We start from the raw sequence: 20,440 nt of genomic DNA, 5'->3' as shown, positions 1-20,440 counted from the left end.
ACAACGCTTCGTCTGAGCCTTAGAAAAATGACGTTTTATCAAGGCACTATACTAGGTTTCTGAACTTTCTTTCATTTCTTTTTTTAGATTGCCGCCTATACTGGAGCATATACATATATGTGGGACTGAATCGTGTTCGTTGGGTGGTTGCTATATAGTCGAATGTGCCTTAATTTCCCTTTGGTAAGCTTTGAAGGAATTGATTAGAAGTTCAGAAAATATACATGTTCTTGTGATTTCCCTGTCCAAAAATGTTTGAAGTCGAACGAACACCATTTTATGACGTATTTCCCAATATCTGCAATTCACAATATCTGCAACACTGCGAATGTGCCAACTGAAACTGCATAAGCGCTCTAGTTAACCCGCGCAACGAGCGAAAAGGCGAAAATTGGTGCCGCCTCTTGAAATGTTGGGCACCGTAAGTGCTTCTAATCTTCCGTACGAGGTCATCCGTTGGCCGAGAAATCGAGAGGGTGCCATACCATCAGCAGGACTGGAAACATCGACTAGCGAATGAGGCCATTACTTCGAGTCTGCGCTGTGCAGACACAGTACGGCTGGCCCTAGAAATGCCAATCATTCGCGCGCGAGCAATGACCCCATTGGTGTCGCACAAATCCGAAGCGCCATGTGTCCGGCTGGCCATAGTGCGCAGCCACCGCGCCGAACGGGCTGCGGTGCCAGCTGAACGGCGGCACGCCCTGCGCGGTAGGTCCACTCACGGCCTCGAACTCCAGTGACTCGAACAGCCCGCTGTTGGTAATCTGCGAGGGGAACAGTTCTGTAGTCAACAGATCAAGTTCTTTTCCTGTATTTAGGCCTACCGACCTCGTCCACTACTAACAACGATCGGGTCTACCTCAGCAACGTCAACGCCAGCAAAATCTTTAGCTCGAGAACTTCACTGAAACACGTCAGACACACATTTGCTCTTGTACAACCGTGCACCCGAGTACATCACAAACTCTTGGACATCGCTGACTGATCTGTGAGGTGAATAAAAACAACAACACACACAGAAAGGTGATTGAAGGTAAAGGATTTTAAATGCAATAAGTCCGAAGGAACGTTGCACTCTGCGCCGTAACTGGGCACGATTACATGCACGTTAGGCTCAATATTGAACTAGAACCTAACATGAACATAGAAGTACTGAACAGAACTGTCAATTCAATGCTCATTTCTGGGGCAGAATTCACTAACCTGCGCTGTTCATACGCAATTTCTTAGCCAAACAGTTTTTAAAGACGATGGTCTTTCTTGGGCTACCTAAACGCGAAAATGTCTCTGTATGTCTGACTCGATTCAACCGCCTGACCAAAAGCAAGCATGAGGAGAGGAGGTGCAGAGAGAGAAAGAAAGACAGACAAAGAGCGAGAGTAACAAATACATAAAAAATATCACAGTTTCGCCCTAAGGGCGAAGCAATGAATGCGATAGCAACACAGCAATGTCATACGAAGTAAGGTGAGCGGCTTTGGTAGCAATATGAATTGTAGTAAACATGAGCTGATTAAGTAAGCAGGTGTGCTGCGGCGTAAGTATACCGACATTAAGAGAGACTCGATGACCACGAGAAGGCGCGTGTGAAACGGTGGTGTTGATGAGAAGCGCTTCCCGTGGGCAGCGCGTGTGAAGGGACAAACCTGTAGCGCGGCACTGCCGACCCGGGCAGCATTGCATCTGTAGCGTGCGTTGGAAAATGTGGCCCGACGATTACTAACTGATTGAACAAGCGTGGTGTGAGCGCGCACAACCAAACATGAAGAGATCACACTGAATGACTGCAGACAACGACTGTCAAAACGCTGGCAGCAAGCGCATACGCCGCAGCAGCGGGCGAAGCTACGTGTGGTCTGTCGCTTCAACGGAAACTGAGCGGCGAATGCACGGCGCATAAAGGTCAGTGCCGTGTGGAGATAAGCGACGATGCGAGCGAGCGACGAGCGCGGTTGTTGGCAGAGTAGAAGTGCATCCCCCCCCCCCTCCCTCCGGCGCTGGCTTCCCGCTTCCTTGCGTGCGCGTGGGAGATTGGGTGCGTTCGCTCTCCGTGATAGCGCGCGTCCCCGCACGCTTCCGCTCGGGCATACGGCGCGCGGCGAAGATTTTATCTAACGGAAACCTGACGGCGACGGCGACGCCGACGGCAGAAATCCGGTTGAAGTGTCCATATAATTGCTATCGCAATAATATAATAAACTTTCTTGGCGAGGCAGCATTCGAGCCTGGGTACCCACGGTCCGAAAGCGTGCGTCATAATCACTAGGCTATACGACTTTTTTCCCCTTTATTTCCAACTTAGCCACAAGCCCGAAAAATATTTTGTCAGATCACACTCGTTTTATATGTGCTGAAGCATCCAACATTGATATCACATCTTCATCTCAGTCAGTCGTTCTGTACACATCACGTACTTTCACAACTATTTCCAGAAAATATTCATGCACAGATTGGCCTTGAACATGACAGTGTCTATATGCTAACAGACTACGCCAGATTGTGTGGAGCCCGAGTAAAAAGATAACGTCCAATTTTGATTCGCCGTAAGTAAGATCACACAAAACAAAAACGTGCTTGCAAGTAGCTTGTAACCGTTTCCACAACAATGCCAATAGAATTTTTTAACAAACAAGATACACCCGGCTGGTGTTCCCACCGCATGGCTCACGCATATTTTGTGCCGTGAAGAAAATTGTGCTGCCAATCTGTCGGTCACATCCTCTCTGCTAACCTTGGCCTCCTGGACCGCAAGCAGGTCGGTCTCTTTCTTGCATCGTGCGTTTGACCTGATATTGCTTGCTACTAGCCACCAGACCCCGTACATTGCACGTACCGACGCGTAATGGTGAATGTATACTAATAATACTGATTGTAAGCGCGAACCAAAAGTACAACGCTTACCGTGGCTCTTCCCTGCAGCGGGAAGACTGGCGTGTTGCTTATCGCGTCTCTGACCCCGCACCGGCGACGATGACGCCGACCGGACTTCGAGGAGATACTTTTTACCCTTGGCGCCAGCAAGGCGCTGTCACTGATGCTCCAGGCATTTAACCTTGCGTTCGGTGCTGTCTTCCGTCAACTTCGGAATGCCTGTTCTGAGAAGCTTCCCGCGCGCCGCAGTCGCCGCCGTAGCGTCTGCTTTCTCTTCTTCGGTAGTGGTCTCGGTACAATCGCTCATGTCTTCCTCTTCACTTGCTTGACCTAAGAGCGGTGCCTCCCGCGTGCCGCCTGTTTGCGCATGCTCCTCAGTTGTCTTCGTCAAGCCCTGGCTGTAAGACAATGTCCCTCCGGCTTTCTTGGCGTCCGTCTCCTTGTCCTGGCTTTCATGTTTCTTGGTGTTGCTGTTAGGGGCAGACTTCTCGGCTTCCTCCGCGTCCATTATGTTCCCTTGGACGTTGTCTGTTGGGATAACCGTTTTAGTTGCTCTAGCGTAACTTCTTGCACAATCTTGGCTTTCATGTCCAAACACCCGGCACACTCCACAGCATGGCGTCTGACAGTCCCGTCGTATGTATCCTTGCCTGCGGCACCTCAAACATAGCGGTGACCGACCCGGGGCCACAAGAAGGACGGTGCCACTTCCAAACTTGAAAACATGCGGCAGGTCGTCAAGCTCAACACCTTCCTTAAGTATCATTCGCACCACCCTCGTCGTGAACGTCGCATGTTCAAAGCCAGCGACGGACCAGTTGTCGTTCGAAACTTCAAGGACGTCCCCAAAGTTGCTCATCGCTTGCCGAACGCTCTCATTTTGGACTGCAAAGTCAACCCAGTGTACTGACGGTGACGTCTAGCTGGATGGGGTCAATGACAGCGCAGAAGCCGCCTTTGACCTGAAGACCACCCGTTTTCACCATAGCATCCTTGTCGGCCTTGCTGCGCAGCTTGATCTGCCAGATGTGGTTCATCTGGAAGGCTCCTATACCAATGATGTTCTTGATGAAGCCCGCTTCTTCCAATGGCCCTCGAAAATCTTCGAGCCGATATGGTCTTTTTGCCAGACCACCGTGCAAAAACACACACTGCTGCATGCTCTCTCCCGAAGGCAATATTGGGAGCAGAATCCTGTAATCCTACAGTGCAGAACTGTCACTTCGGCCAGCAGCGGCCGCCGAAGCACCTCGCACGGAGCGAGCCATCACACGTCCGTCCTCCTCGAAAGCCGAACGCAGAGTTGACTCACTATGCTATACGACCACGCTTGTCGAACATGCATTTACGGGAACCATATGATTGCGTTGTACCAACGTTTGTAACAGGACTTGCTATGTGCGAGAAAAGGAGAAAATGAGAGCGAGAGAGACATTTAAAGAAAGAGAGTGAAAGAAAGACAAACACAGAGAGAAAGAGATCGACAGAAAAAAATACTCCATCTACCGCTAAAGAGAACCATGTGTGGATGCGAAGCAGCGGCGAGATGGTTAGCTTGAGCGGGAGATGGCTTCGCGGCAGCGGCCCGCGCGCTCATCGCGGCGCTGCACAGGAGAGAGAATGAGGCAGGCGCGCTCCGTCATTTTCATACCGCGGAACTACCGTGTCGCCCCCAGCGGAGTATGTAGCTGTCGCACCACCTGTCGTGCGCGCCGCTCCAGATTCCTAGAGGAGAGAAAGGGGGGAGCGTAGGAGAGGAGAGAGAGGGGGGACGCGCATGCGCTGTGGGGTGTGGGACGCGGGCGCCGCTCCGTACAGTAGAGGATTCCTAGAGGAGAGAAAGGGGGGAGCGTAGGAGAGGAGAGAGAGGGGGAGGGGACGCGAATGCACTGTGGGGGTGTGGGACGCCGCGGGACGCAGGGCGGACAAAGGCCCCGCCATAAGCTGCTTCGCATTTAATAAATGAAAAATGAAACGCTGCAAATGAAAAAATCAATGCGTTTGAAATGGTGTCAAAGAGACGCTACACGTTAAAAACAAGCCAACTTAAACCGCAGCTCTATAGCCGGCTTTAAGCCAACCATAATAAAAGGTCCCAATAGATAGCGCGAGAGCAGGGCGAACGCGGGAAATTTGAATTGAATTCAGCAAAAACTCCATTGCATCCATCATGGGAGGAGTGAGAGGGGAGGGGAAGAGCGCAGGGGTGAGAGCGAGGAGAGAGGATGTTCTGTATCAGGGGTGGCAGAAGACTATCGTCTTTCTACGTCATTTGCAGCGAAGCAAGCAGATATGCGGCCCATTTTTTTACGCTAAGATAAGGGCGCAACAGAAGTGGCAGCGCATTTAACTTGCGGCGTCGTCGGAGAGCGAGGAGGAAGCAAAGCTTGGATTAAACGACAAGAAATGAAATAAGCGCCGTTATCTGATGTCATGATTACACATCATGCATCTGCAGTTGAGGCTATATACATTCTTACGGCAAACCACTAACACCCCAATTCGACAGCTTCCTTTTGCGGTCGTCTGCTACACCGCCGACAAGAGCAACCACGCTCCCCCGTTCCCCGCACTGCCATCAAAAGAATGGCAGTGGAAGTGTCGCGCGTTCTTCTCACTTTCTGCGAGACACAGGACTGACTGACACATGGTGGCACGTTTAGCGCAGAAAGAGACGCTCAGGCGGAGCATTTTCCGGCCATGTTTGCCCCGCCTGTAGCAACATCACGCCACCCCATTTCGAATATAACAAAGCGAATAAATGTCTTGATTTCGATACCAATTACTCAAAGGAAAAAAGAAAGCGACCTGCGCAATATATAGTTCATATGACCGCAAGGCAATGCCACCAGTACGTTCATCGGTATGGTATGTGATCGCGCTGCACACGGTCGCAGATACGGTTCTATTGCCGCGCATAGGTTCAATATCAGCTCCCTCGGCAGCCGGTACCGTCCAAGAGTTTTCTCATTTCTAATAGTTTTATTTGTCCTAAAAATGAGCGGCACGAGAGAAAGAAATGCTCAATATATTTAGGTGCATATCAATAAGAAGGTATATAGAGGGGACACATGGCTCCTCAATTTCGTAAACGAAACTTCAAATTGCCTTCAACGAATTATTAGTCCACGTGAAACAAAAATCGTACAGTTCAGAACACGATGTTAGAAAAGATATTGTGATATAGAGAAATTTGTGCACCTAGCCGTGGTTCCATAAGCTGATGTCGGCAAAATAGATATGACAGGGCCATTGACGGATGCTCGTGCGAGTGATTGAAACATTTCATTCAAGTCCAACCTACGACGTCCCGGTAACTAACGCCAGTAGACTTTCCGTATGTACGGAGGAATCATTGAAGAATATGTTCGCGGAATTGTTGAATTTTAAGATGCAGTAAGTGATGTGCATGCAGACAGCGAGTCGGTCACAATAACAGCTAATGAGTCATTTGGAGATGATGTCGTAATGCTGATGCAATCGCGAATAATTTTTCCTGAAATATGGGTGTGAAGTCGGGAAGGTGAAGAGAGTAAGACCATTGAAGAGAATCAGCGAAGATCCCCATTCCTGCCTTCTTATTGCACAGAGAAGCATCAGTAGCTATTATCTTGTCAGTAGTTAGCTGGTTTAGGTGGTGTATATATTAAATGTCTACTAGGCAATAATTTAGCATGATTTGGAAATACGTATGTCCTTTAACCTAATTTGGAGGGTGCGGCAATGCATCATTCGAATAGCAAACTTGACGTATGGACACATTCAATTGTTTTAAGTGTGCTTGCACAAATATTATCTGAGGGCTGTGTCATCACGACCACGGTACATCAAGAAACTGAGACGGTTCAGTGATGAATATATGTATTGTGTACGTCTCTGTGAAAAATCACAAATTTTTAAAAACGTCTGCATCATAAGCATGTGGAATTTGCAATCTGTGGTGGGTATATGAGCCACCTGATATAAAACATCGTTGGCAACAAATCTTGATAGCCCGAGGCATAAGCATAAAGATTATCTATCTAAAAGTATGACATGTTTAATTTGATTGGCGGGGCCACCGGAAAATAATACGCAGCCGAATTCTATAATGGGTCGAACATACATGTTATATATAATGAGTAAATATCCCTGTGTAGTCTAGAACGACAGTGACTGAGCCTGGGGAGCATAGCTACGGCACGTTCTGCTTTTGTTGTTATATGTGCGACGTGACTGCGCCAGGCGAGCTTACCATCGTATATAACACCAAGGTACTTGACGGAGTCAAACTGAAGAATGATTCCTTGGTGGTATTGAATATATGTATGGATATGTGCCCTTCACGAAAAGACTATTACAGCACTTTTACGAACAATTAACGACATTACAAACTCATCTAGCCATGTTTCAAGCCTTCCCAAGTCTGTAATGACCGTTGTAGTGAGTGTACGCGTATATTTCTTGTTGATGTAAAAAAATTGATGTCGTCCGCATAAACATAAACATGTAATTCCGGGAAGCAGAGGAATTGTACTTAGCAAGACGTTAAATAAAACATGAGAAATAATTGCACCCCGCGGTAAATTTTTGTCTGCTTGTATTTAGACGGCGAAAGACCGCGTTGACGACAATAAAAACTAATATTTGATACCACGGCTGCTCCATGAAAACAAACAGGTGCGTCCAGCCGCGTCGCGCCGCCGTCAATGGGCGAGAGCGTGGAAGTGGAGTTAGTATTTGGGCTTAACTGTGGATGATTGCATCTCTTGGCGTCCTGCCCTTAAATTTGTACGACGCAAATCGCAATCCCTTCTTAAGTATGTGGCCGCCTTGACTGCTAGAGGTGCTGGCTGCGACCAAACAACGGCTCTGCAGGTGTACCAGTCATCTGTACTCTCAGGCATGATGTATGCGTTACCAGTCCTGAACGTACCACCTAGTTTGATGGCCCAACGGGAACGAGATCATCGCGTTGCTCTTCTACTAATGCTGGGATTACCTCGTAAGGCGCAATCTGTACCATTACTCACAGAAGCGCATCAGTTACCCCTGGGGCTGCAAGCAGAGCAGAGAGCTCTATATCATATTGAGCGTATGTACCGCGCATCGCATGGTCAATCGCTCCTTGATCGTCTAATTCACCGCCCATTTTCTCGCATGGGAAAAATTGTGGCAATATTGATGAACATTGCTCTTATTTCTGAGCATGCTGCTTCTGTTGCGCCTCCGCATCCGAAAGATATCACCAAACACGTATTCCACATTTACCTCACAATCCCTGACATACACAAAAAGTCTGATATGCCTGTTTCGGCAATATTCCAATTGGCTCAGTCACACATGATCGAAATATTTCCAGATTATCTTCAAATATTCACAGATGTATCTGTATACAGCGACGGTCAAGGCGCCTCTGCAGCTGTTTTCTGCCCTTCGACTGAAGTACGACGTATATTTCGTATACCCCATCCTGCCTCGTCCAGAACTGCGGAACTAGCAACAATTATTGTTGCACTGAAATACGCGCAAGAGGAGGTAATCACATCGAAGATTGGTATCTTTACTGAATTCCGCGCTGCACTTATCAGATTACAACGCAATCATATTGATTGCGCAGTTGTGCGCAGCATTACTGACTCTGCCAACAAAATTTCATCACGTGGCGTATCTCTCGTTGCCCAATGGATACTTTCATACGTAGGGAGTGCCGGAAATAAAGAGACTGATCGGCTGGCTTCAACTTGCACTCATAACAACTGTGCTTTCCCTGAAATTTTATGTAAGCTTGATGACGCTCGTCTGCTGATTCGTCGCCACCTACTCAAGCAGCAGCCAGACCAGCGCGTCGCAAATGAAGCTTTCCCGCCCCGTGTTCGCGGTCGAGGCTTGCCTGGTCGCGCTAGAGCGCTACTCCTGAAGCTAACGGTTGGCTGTGTGAACATGTGAGAACGTTTATACAGACAAGGACGTGTGGCTAGTCCATCGTGTACGTCTTGCGGTTCCTGCGAGACACTTCAGCACCTGATGTTGGAGTGTCCCGCTTACACTGCGCAGCGCATGTCACTAGTAAGAGAATATCATCTCCTTGGCCTGCGGTATACAACCCTAGACGAATGTTTGTACCCCATTTGTTGTGCATCTCGACGCGATGAAGCTCATCGCGCTCTCCTTACTTTTCTGAAATGAACTAACTTAAGTTCACGTTTGTATCTTAGAGACTGTTTCTTCTATTTAATGTTGTTTAGTTGTGTCACCTGGAGTGACCTGCTGTGACCGGCCCTACTGTGTGTGACCTGTACTGTGTCTTCTACTTTATTCTTTGAGATTTGTTATCTGGCACTTTGTTTCCTCTTTCCTACCCTTCTTCCTCTCTTCCATTTCTATGTTTCTATCTCCTCCTTTATGAAGAGTAGGCAGGCGTTGTGCCCCTTCCGGCGGCAGTTGCCAGCCTTGCTCCTCGCTTTCCCTTTCCTGTGTATGTGTTTTCAAATTAAATAATAATAATAATTTCACTCGACAGAAAGTAGCGGCGTCTCTGAACTGGCAGCCTGAATTGGAAAATCTCACGATCTGATCGCTTGGCGAGGGAACTAAAACATAAGAGTGCTCGTGTAGGGCCAACCCAATACAACCTCGGTAGGTCAAAGCGTCATTCGTTGTAACAGGTTTGCGTCAGCCAACACCGTTGTTTTCACGCAATTAAAATCCAGTAGACTTGAAATCCCTATTATACCTACGTTCGCCTCCTGTATGGGCTGATGGCATAGCTCAACACAGCGATCATTGCGGTTGGTCAACCAACACGATCGACATAAGCTTTGTGCTTTGGCATTGTTTTTTGCTTTGTAAAGCGCAGGTACCCTAATGGGATTGCATAAAAATAATGCAAAGGCTATTTCTGAGGACCCCATTCTCGCTAAACTGATGAATTCATCGTAGACGACGAGACGAACAAGATCGAAAAAAACAAACACCGACGATTGCGATACTCCTTAATGCGAAATTTCAGCGCAGCTCTATACTTGTTTTCATTTCGCGATATACTGGCGGGCGCGGACAATCTGTCACGTGCGGCACTTTGCAAATGGAACGAAGTGTGGCGCGACGGCCTCGCTAATCGGGAGATCACGAGAAATAGCGCGTGTGTGATGCGTGGGCGCGATTTACAGAAGCCGCAGCAGACAGACGACGCGCGCTACTCTGGCGCTATCCCCTAGCCATCGTCGCCGCAGTGCGCGTCTTGCACGGCACTACACTTCTCGTGCTTTCCCCATACCCTCCTCCTTGGGCGTTCCACCTGATACTTCCGCTGTACCCTCATCCATAGCTTTCCTCCTCGCGCTTTAATCGCTTTCGCCGCTTTTTACAGCGAAGCTGTATACCTCTACCAGCCAAGGAAATTTTTGTGTCGTTGGCGTAAGCAAAAAATGTCACAGTTTCGCCCTAAGGGCGAAGCAATGAATGCGATAGCAACACAGCAATGTCATACGAAGTAAGGTGAGCGGCTTTGGTAGCAACAACACGCAGAACTGTTGTCGACGCCATCGGCGTTTTGCCCGCGTTAGCTCAAAATGCGTGTGGCGTTGGTGACTGTTGCTGGAGCCTCTCATATAAATAGGCACTTGGTGCCGCAGCTAAACGTCGCGTCCCTTCCTTCCCCCTCCCCCACGGCCTCTCGCGCGTCTGAAGAAGGCGCGTTTGCTCTACATATATGGTGATTGTAAAGGAGGAAAGAGACGCCTACTTCTGCAGCCCTTAAGGAAGCACGGCGCAGAACGCGCGTTTGTTCTCCGCCGTGCGTTCACTCCCCGTGAAAGAGCGCGTCCCTCGCGCCCTTTCACTCGCACATACAGCGTTCGGCGGCGCGCGGCCACGATTTCATCTCCATTGACGTCATACGGAACCTCACGGCGACGGCGACGGCGACGGCGACGGCGACGCCGACGGCGACGGCGACGCCGACGGCAGAAATCTGCTTTTGAGTGTCCATATAATTGCTATCGCAATAAAAACGCCAGGCTAAAAATTGAATACAAACAGCACATCTCCTTTGAAATCAGGCATACAGCATACAGTTCAGCACTCGTTTTCAAAAGAAAAACACCAAAACAAGCATCAAAACCACATGATGAATGATAAGGCGCGTGTGACCAATGGGAACACCCTCCGACGCGTTCCAGTAAAGATTAGGGGCCAGATTGACGAAGGTTTTCTTTCGTAAGTTCGCCTTGCCATTGGCTGGCCGCCTTCGCTAATGATATGTCTGGCATCTGGATTGGCTAATATTCTTTCTTACGAAAAATTCTAGCGTAAGATATATATATGTAGAAACTTTATTTGGTTGGAAAATATTTGAAGTATAGCGGTGGTCGGAGCCCCTCAGTCCAGGGCCCCACTGGCCTCTGCCGCCTGCCTGACCTGGCTAATTAAGGACTTTTGTCCTGCCAAGTCGGAACGGGCGAGCTGTGCCTCCCACTGCTCCATTGAGATATTATTAGTGGGCCTATGAGGGTGCTTACTACACTCCCAGGTCACATGTATTAGTGTAGGTATGCCACCGCACCAAGGGCATGTGGCCCTATAGCGGGTGGGATACATGGCATTTAGCAGTTTTAGATGGGGGAATACCCCGGTCTGTATTTTGCGCCAATCGGTGGCCTCTTCCCCACTAAGTTGTGGGTGAGGCGGCGGGTATTTTCTGCGGACTCCGCGCTGATGAGCAAGGATGTCTTTTGCATTTAAATTGATAGTTTTTGTGAATTCGGGCCTAGGTTTGCAGCTGCTTCGAAAGGGTTGACGTCATTCGAAACCCTCGTGTGAAGTGCGTTTCCTTCTCCCGCGTGTGCTTCGCAGTAAAGATTACGGTTGCGTAAGCTACTCCGAGGTGAAAAGTACCTAACAGCATAGAAATCACGTAGTGATACGGTGTGATAGCCACGCTCTAGCAACTCATTCAGTTCATTCTAGGCTAGCATGAGTTGACCACGGAAAGTGAAGACGCCAGAAGAACAGCGTGAATATAATGTTCTTGTGAAGTAATAAAGGGTGTGATTAAGTACATTTCGCTTGTCTCTGGTTAAACTCTTTGTAGAGCCACGTGTGTGAATTCAAGTGAGGTCACAATGGGTAATCGTTGTGGGTGTCGTTTACAGCTTCGCTGTTCAACCACCTTCACAGGGTGGATTGGAGCCACAGTCCCCCGCTGCACTCCGCGTTCGCTCTTTCATCCGCTACGCTCGTTCGCTCGGTTACGCCGGTGCTCGTCTCAGGAATGGGCGGCTAAGAGCTGCGCTATAAAATATTTGCATCTTGTTGAGGCTTGCAAGGTCTCAATCACTTACGCTTAGTGGCATTTGGGCAGCAGCGGCAGCACCGTGTACGCATCGTAACTCTGCATCTACGAATTTGCAGTTGCTGATCAGCCGTGCGGTTCCACTCAAGTCGGGTTCTTGTTCCTGCCTGTGCCTAGCGACTTCAAGCGCCGAATTCCTGCTGCACTGCTTCGAAGCACCTGCCTTCATCATCGTTCGTCACCTGTTCTGCGGTGCCGTTGATTGCGCAAGAGCCAGGATACTGCAAGCAGGCGGTGGACAGTCGGGCTAGTTTCGGTATCCAAAGCCAAAGAAAAATTCAGTAACTTTTGTATATGTGACTATCTTTTCAACCTACATAGAAATAAAGTAAGGTCGTGCAATTATATATGTAGAAATAAAATGTGTTTTGGTCTATTTTCTTTTTTTAGCATGTTATATCTTTATTTAGTCGCTTCACATGTTGCGCCAACGGGCGGCGTTTTCGCTCTTATCGCTTCGGCTGCCATTCCGTTCGTCTGCTCCTGCCGCTCTCTGCACCTCTGCACACGTGCATGCCTTTGCCTTCTACTGTGCGATGCAACATTTTGTTTCTGTATCGGCCGGTGGCTCCAGTGATGTACGAAAAACAGAAGAAAGGCCATAAGACGTTTCCGCGCGGCTCTGTGGTTGACGAGCACGGGGAGGGGCAGCAGGGCCACTTTTTTTCCGCTTCCAAGAGAATGACAGGTAAGCACGCTTTTTATAGAGTTGCAATAGTGAATAGCCTCTAACCTTATCGAAACGGCAGTAAGACGAAAGGAAGAGTGTTCCGTACACGGCATATTTCTCTGTGGTGTGTAAACACATTGAAGTTAGCTATCGACAGCAGCTTCTGAGACGAGTGAGTGCCAGCTGAACCGCTGACGGAAATAGCGTTTTGTTATATCTCGGTGACTGCTGTTCGCGTTATATAATCAACGGATCACTTTACTGAAGATCCTTGAATACTTGCTGCACGGACGAAGGGGTTAATTTAGAGACTTGCCTGTTCCCGGTTAGACATTGCAAGTCACATAGAGCTTCACAAGTAGCGGAGACCAATTGAAGGAGCACTGCGCTAGTGCAGAAATCACTGGAAGCGCCGTTTCCTTCGCATTCCTGCTGCGGTGCCAGGTGCATTTTATGTTGCCCCGCGAAATGTGTTGTGAAAAAAAAGAAAAAAAAAAGAGAAAACGCCTGCTTGTCTGTTCTTTTTTATCGAATATTCAACTGCGATGTGCGATGTTCGCGGTTAACTGAGAACTAAGCAGGCCAGCAGTTTTTGTTCAGAAGGAACGAATGTACCTTCGAGTCAAGTCGCGCTGGCGCGCAATGCGAAACGAAGGTGCTTACTTCGGCGCTGATCGAGCGAGCGATGCGCTCCGGTGTTCCCTCCAATCCCCCTGTGCAAAACAAACTGGTCTATAATAGGAAGTGCTCGTAGACCGTTTACCAGTGGCTTACAACTTTTGGAAGATCGTCTTCCAGTAATAGGCATTCTGCAGAACTAGGAAGAGAAGGAATGTGCAAATGGGTCGAACAAACTAACCCGTCAGTGCCTTGCTGACAAGTGAATAGCAAATTCAGTGATCAATATAATTTACGTGCAAGAAACTGATCAGTCTTTTCAGATAGCTGTTGAGAAAGCAGCATTACCACACCTGTTGTTGCAATATAGTAGCAGTTAAAATAAGAATTTGCATTGTGACAATGTCGTGCCATATTTTTAGCGTAAGTCCTACAATAAAATATAAGAGTTCACGCACATGAATTCAAAGCACTGTTTTGTGGAAAGAAGGCTGAAATTTGTTCCTGCAATTGGGTTGTGTGTAAGCATAAAACTTATATTACTTCCTGTTTTTTCCAGACCACAGCTACAGCTCGGATAACTCCACCTCGTCTGTCTTGGGGTATGCGAAATGTGCTGCCGTCAGTCTTTCAACCGTTCTCGCTTAATGGTATTTTTTGAATGAGTATTCACAGATAACTGCTGCGACAAACGATTTGCGTTGGTAAGTTTGCCTCATGCGAAGTCAAAAAAACATTACTTTTGCTATTCAGAAATTGTAGGAAGCTTTATGTATATGCGCCTATAGAATTTGCAGTTTGTACTGAAGATTCTAGATACCCAGGTCTGCAATATTCTTTTGTGTATTGTATCTCTTGCTGTACAAATGTTGCTAATAAAATTGCAAAATAAAGCACAATTCACTGCCTGTTATTATCCTTCCGAAAGGCAATAGCCACACGCTATCGCATGCTAGCTGGCTCACGTATCATGACGAAATAGGCTAACAATTTTGCAAACACAGATGTTCCGCTGGCATTTATTCAATACATGAACCACACACTCAAAAAAATTGTCACTACAAAAAAGAACACGCAGAAAATGACAGCCATTAGAATAATGCAGACTGTAGCAGCAAACGAAACTCGTGCTCGTTTCCTTTTTCTTCTGCTGAGAAAATCACACAGTCGTCGAGTGCATTGCAGATAAGCGGGATGGCCGCCTCCCCCTCGCGCATCAGCAAAACCGTTGCCATAACAGCAGGCTTCATTTTTTCCCACTTTTTTCTCAGAAGCATGGCTACCAAGCACCAGGGGAGAGATTGGCACTCGTGATGCAATTCCCGGTAAAATGGGGGGTATCCCAGCGGACTTAGCCGTGCTGCAAGCCCCAGGTAAACCCTGTCCCTCGGCTACGAAACCGTTTGGCAGCAGCGGCAGCACCGTGTACGCATCATAACTCTGCATCTGCGAATTTGCAGTTGCTGATCAGCCATGCGGTTCCACCCAAGTCGGGTTCTTGTTCCTGCCTGTGGCTAGCGACTTCAAGCGCCGAATTCCTGCTGCACTGCTTCCAAGCACCTGCCTTCATCATCGTTCGCCGCCTGTTCTGTGGTGCCTTTGATTGCGCAAGCGCCAGGATACTGCAAGCCCCAGATAAAGCCTGTTTCTTTGCTACGAAGCCATTTGGCAGCATCGGCAGCACCGTGTACGCATGGTAACCCTGCATCTGCGAATTTTCAGGTAAATTTCCTGGTTTACTTTCTTCGGTTATTATTTGTTCTTGCCGCGGTTTCTGCTGCTGCTGCTGCCACTGCCACTGTCACTACTGTCTGCATTTGTAATCCGCGCCCCTGAAGTGTGAAGCCAAACAACTGCTAGTGCGATGTCGGACACATGCGCTTCGTGCGAAAAGGCCATTGCTAATAAGGGAACGAATGTAAAGTGCGCTGAATGTGGTCATAAAAAACACTTAGGTAAATGCGCAGGACTGACCCAAAAATCCTACAAAGGCAAACGTGAAGCTGCCAGAAAAGATTGGCGTAGTGCGACATGCCGCGCTGAGCAGCGTTCCAGTTCTAGTGAAGATAGTCATTCTGACACTGATATCAAAGTTATTCTTGCATCCATCAAACAAAGTCTTGAATGCTTACCTGCCGTGAAAGTAACCGTTAAGAAAATGGAACAAGCTATTGGCTTCATGTCGGATAAGTTCGCTGAATTTGAAAAGAGAATAGACCAGCAAGATACCGAAATAAAGGCACTGAAAGCGAGGGTCGCAGCGCTGGAACAAATTGATGGTAACAATGAAGACGTGCAAACGCTTCTTTAGCAATAATTGCACGAACTCGAATTCTGAAGTTGACGTCAAAACTTGGAAGTACGTAGAATTGTAGAGGTGACGGGTGAGGACCTCATTGCTTCATTGAACACTGTCGCGGAAAAACTTGAGATTCCGCACATTACGCCATGTCATGTTGCTTCCGTTCACAGGCTGCCCTCAAAAGGAGATAATATTCCCGGTGTAATAGTTCGATTTGCAAGACAAACACGAGAGACGCATGGTTGACAAATAAAAGTAAGCTGAAAGATAGCACTCCACGTGTGTACATTCAGGAAAACTTAACTCGGCATGATAGGGAACTACTTCGATCGATAAAGGCTGCGGACAGAGAAAAGAGCTATCGCTATGTTTGGCATGTGAACGGCAAGGTTTTGGTGCGAAAAGCTGATGGAGCCAGAGCCGTACATGCCAAGACCACCGAGGACTTCGAACGTCTGTAATGGACAGCACTTTTACTAACCACATGAAGCAAACGCTGTTGTGTTAAGGTTATTACCTGCTTCTGTAAAATGTATACACCTGAAATCTCAGGTCTGTTAGAAACAAGGTGCTCCCCTTAGAAGAGATGTTTGCCGAATTTAATTTCTAATTTTAGGCAATCATGCTGACTGAAACCTGGTGCACAAATGACCAAGATGTTTTCAGGCTGGAGCATTACAACACATTCTGCCTAAACCGAATCGATTTCTGAGGGGGCGGTGTTGCTGTGTTGGTTCAGCAAAATATCGAATGTCGACTAATTGAACGCTATTGCCCAATGACGCCTGACTTCGAAGTGCTTACACTGCATGCGGACAAAACAGTGCTTTCTGTCTGGTACCGCCCACCGAAGGGCAGCGTTACTGAGTTCCTGGAATTTTACGACTCTTTTCTGACATTTATTACTGAAAATAATGTTATTTTGATTGTCGGGGAGACTTTAACATTGATATGAATTTTAATAATCAAAATGCGCGAGATTTTAGTACTGTTGTCATTTCCAATGGTTTCAACAATGTAATCACTGAACCCTCTGGAATCACTACTGAGTCCAATTCAGTGTTAGACCTTCTTATTACGAACTCACAGCTATGTACAGCAAAATCTGGTAATTACTTGTGAAGGTGTCACTGCTATGCTTCTTAATCTGAATACTAAAAAGTCACCAGGCTGTGACGGCATTGCAAATGCATTTGTTAGACGCTACGCTGAGCAGATTTCGGAGGTATTGACCAAGATGTTTAACATGTCAATAGCTACAAGTGTCATCCCAAGTGATTGGCGCATTGCACGTGTTACACCCATCCACAAGAAAGGTGACCAGCTTTCTGTAAATAATTACCGCCCTGTCTCAGTCATAAGTACTTGTTGCAAGCTGTTGGAGCATGCCGTTGCATGCTACATTCAAGAGTTTCTAGCTGATCGAGAAGTGTTGTCATCCCACAAGCACGGCTTCAGAAAAGCTATGTCCACAGTCACTCAGCTGGTTTCAACCTGCTTTTAGTCTGGACAGGTTGATATTTAATAAGGTTGATATTTAATACGTTTGCACAGGTTCCTGGATTTTTCGAAGGCCTTCGACAAAGTGCCGCATGGTAAGCTATTGTATAAATTAAAATGCCTCAGCCTGCCTTTCTTCATTGTCTGATGTATTAGTGCATATCTTTCCAATAGAAGAAAATTTGTAGAAATAAAAAATTGCACATCTTCTGTGCTTCCAGTTACCTCGAGAGTACCACAGGGCAGTGTTATAGGACTATTGTTGTTTCTTATTTATGTAAAAATGATCTGGTTGATGTGGTTCCCGGTACTGTATCTATTCGGTTGTTTGCCGATGATTGTGTCGTATTCAAAGATATATCATGTACTAATGATCACATCTTGCTACAAAACAGTATATGTGCAATTGGAGATTGGTGCAATCGTTGGGGGATGCTTTTAAACTCAGATAAAACAGTACTGCTCCGTGTTTCTTGGAAAAAGATAGTTAGTACATTGTTATATTCCATTCAAAACTGTCCCATTTCAGAAGTTGACAAGTTTAAATACCTCGGCGTTACTCTAACAAGTTCACGTGGTCAGCACATATATCGGATATCTGTGTAGCAGGCCTAAAAAACTGTGGTTCCTCAAAAGAAAACTTAAAAATGAACCAATTAGTAGAAAACTTCTAGCTTACAATGTTTCCATAAGGTCAAAACTCGAGTATGCTTCCGTCGTATGGGATCCGCATTATAAAAAAGATATTATGCAACTTGAAAAAATTCAAAGGAAAGCAGTTAGATTTATATTCGCAAAGTACAAACGCCTAGATTCTCCTTCAGATTTAATGAAACTCAATAATATACCGACGTTGGAAGCCCGAAGAAAAGTTGGTCGCCTTTCATTCCTTCATAACTGCCTTTCTGGAAAAATTAACTTAGCTCTCCCAAATTCTGTCAGGCGCCTTAGTACGAGGACAACGCGACAAAGTCATGAGCATCCTTGAGCACCAATCTTCGCTCGGGCAAACGCATTTCGATATGGTTTCTTCTCACGCACACTCGCGGAGTGGAATTCTTTGCCACACAGCATATTTTACTTCTGGTGATTTTGTGAATGAATTGAAGCGAAATGTTTTGAATTTCTAACCTCTCTACTTATTTTATGCTTCTGGTTATTTTGTTAGCATTTCTACAACATCTGTACTGTGTTTTTTTCTTTTTATGACCACATTTGTTGAACAACTTTCATGACACAATTTTATTTTCTATACGATACGTACTATTTCTTGTGTTCATCGCTTGCGTTGTTTGATACTATACTTTTGTACTGTACCTGAAGCCCCTACTGCTCGAGCCAAATCATTGGCTTGCCGTATTTCAAATAAATAAATAAATAAGCGATCACCTGCCTGTGTTCCTCTGTATTAACGGTAGTAGACTACACACAAACAATAATGAGAAAATATACTATCGGATAATAACAGGTCCTACGCTTGACAGGTTCCGCGAGGAGGTGCTAAAGGTTGATTGGACGAATGAAAGCCAGTTAACCGACGCAAATCAATGGTATAATGTGTTTCTTGATCAGTTTAAAAAAATGCTATTGCTCTCATTTTCCTTTAAAGTCTCGCCACAGAAGTCGTAAAATACGAAAGCCATGGGTAACAATGGAATTAAGGCATGAAATGGAAATAAGGGACCAACTTTACCAACGATTTCTTAGAACACGAGCACCTGATGGCTTAGTCATTTATAAAAAAAACACAGAAATAAGCAGACCAAGAAACTGAGACGCGCACGAATAGAATACAATCTTTGTTTTCTAAACGTTGAACATGGCAGACATGATTTGCTATGGTCTCGACTGAACACGCGCCTACACCGCTGCAAGTTTCACGCCGCACCCTCGAAACTACAAGTCAATGGCCCAGAATTATCTGGAAACGATTTAGCTGATGTATTTAAAACTTTCTTTTGTAAGGCTAGCACAAGCACTAGCTTGCATGAAGCCTTAGAATACATGAATACGCCTAACAGTGACTATATTTCTGCAACCTGCAGCAGCTCAGGAAATAATATCTGTGCTACAGAGCCTAAAAAATAGTACATGCCATGATATCGATGGCCTCCAGGTGCGGCCAGTTCTTGCCAACATTTTTAATATGTGCATAACGACGGCAGTTTTTCGGACAAAAATGGAGATATCAAAGGCAACTGTAATATATAAAAAAAGGCAACCGAAATGATTTGGGCAACTATAGGCCGGTGTCAATGCTACCTGTGATCTCGAAAGCTTTCGAAAAACTTTTGCACTTGCGTTTATCCGCGTATATTGAAAAGTACCGTCTGCTTACTACACAACAATTTGGCTTCACTAAAAACAAATCAACTGAACTGGCACTTCTTGTACCGAAGAATTTGTACTTGAACAATTTGAAAATAAGTCTATAGCACTTGGTGTATTTGTGGATTTTCAAAGGCATTTGACTTGGTGGATCACGGGATTTTGTTACAAAAATTACATCAATATGGGATTCGCGGAAAGGCTTTACAATTAATACGGTCGTATTTATCACAGAGAAAGCAAGTGGTTCAGTTATCTAATGCATATTCTGCAGTTAAATCTATCCAAACTGGTGTACCACAAGGTAGCATACTTCGACCTCTCCTTTTTAATCTGTACCTTAATGATATTATAAATATCAACCCCGAATCAAAATTTATTATTTATGCAAATGATGCTACTATCTTCTTCTCAGGAAAAAATATTTCGGAAATAATATAATCATGTAACGAAACCTGGAATGCGCAGGGAAAATGGGCAGCATCAAACTCCATGCGTATAAATCAAAAGAAAACTAAGGCAGTAATCTTCCGGCGAATAAATAAAATAATTCCGCCACACCAACTCATAGTACTAGCCTCCCGCAATATAGATATTGTAGAGTTTACAATGTCTTGGCGTAGTTTCTTCTTGTCATATGTCTTGGGAGGATCACATAAACTATCTAACCACTAAGTTAGCTCCAATCACCAGTATAGTGGGCCGATTAAAATATCAACTATCATCACGAAATAAATTGCTTCTTTATAACGCGCTTTTTTATTCTGACCTCCAATACTGCCAACTAGTATGGGGAACCTCAGCTCCCTCTAGC

The 20,440-nt window shown here is 46.2% G+C and overlaps 1 protein-coding gene across 1 annotated transcript in view; it reads right to left on the bottom strand.

Moving 5' to 3' along the window:
- Positions 1 to 395: 395 nt before the first annotated feature.
- Positions 396 to 20,440, bottom strand: part of LOC125943401 (putative phospholipase B-like 2) — a 123,683-nt gene continuing 103,638 nt past the window's right edge. Inside the window, exon 11 of the mRNA XM_049662693.1 lies at positions 396 to 767. Within this exon, the coding sequence (XP_049518650.1) occupies positions 567 to 767 (201 nt within the window). The 3' untranslated portion in view covers positions 396 to 566. The remainder of the gene's footprint in view (positions 768 to 20,440) is intronic.

This window comes from Dermacentor silvarum, chromosome 2, assembly GCF_013339745.2.
Source record: "Dermacentor silvarum isolate Dsil-2018 chromosome 2, BIME_Dsil_1.4, whole genome shotgun sequence".
NCBI classification, from domain to species: Eukaryota; Metazoa; Arthropoda; class Arachnida; order Ixodida; family Ixodidae; genus Dermacentor; species Dermacentor silvarum.
Note: the sequence above shows the minus strand (reverse complement) of the source record. Positions and strands in the feature narration are given on the sequence as shown.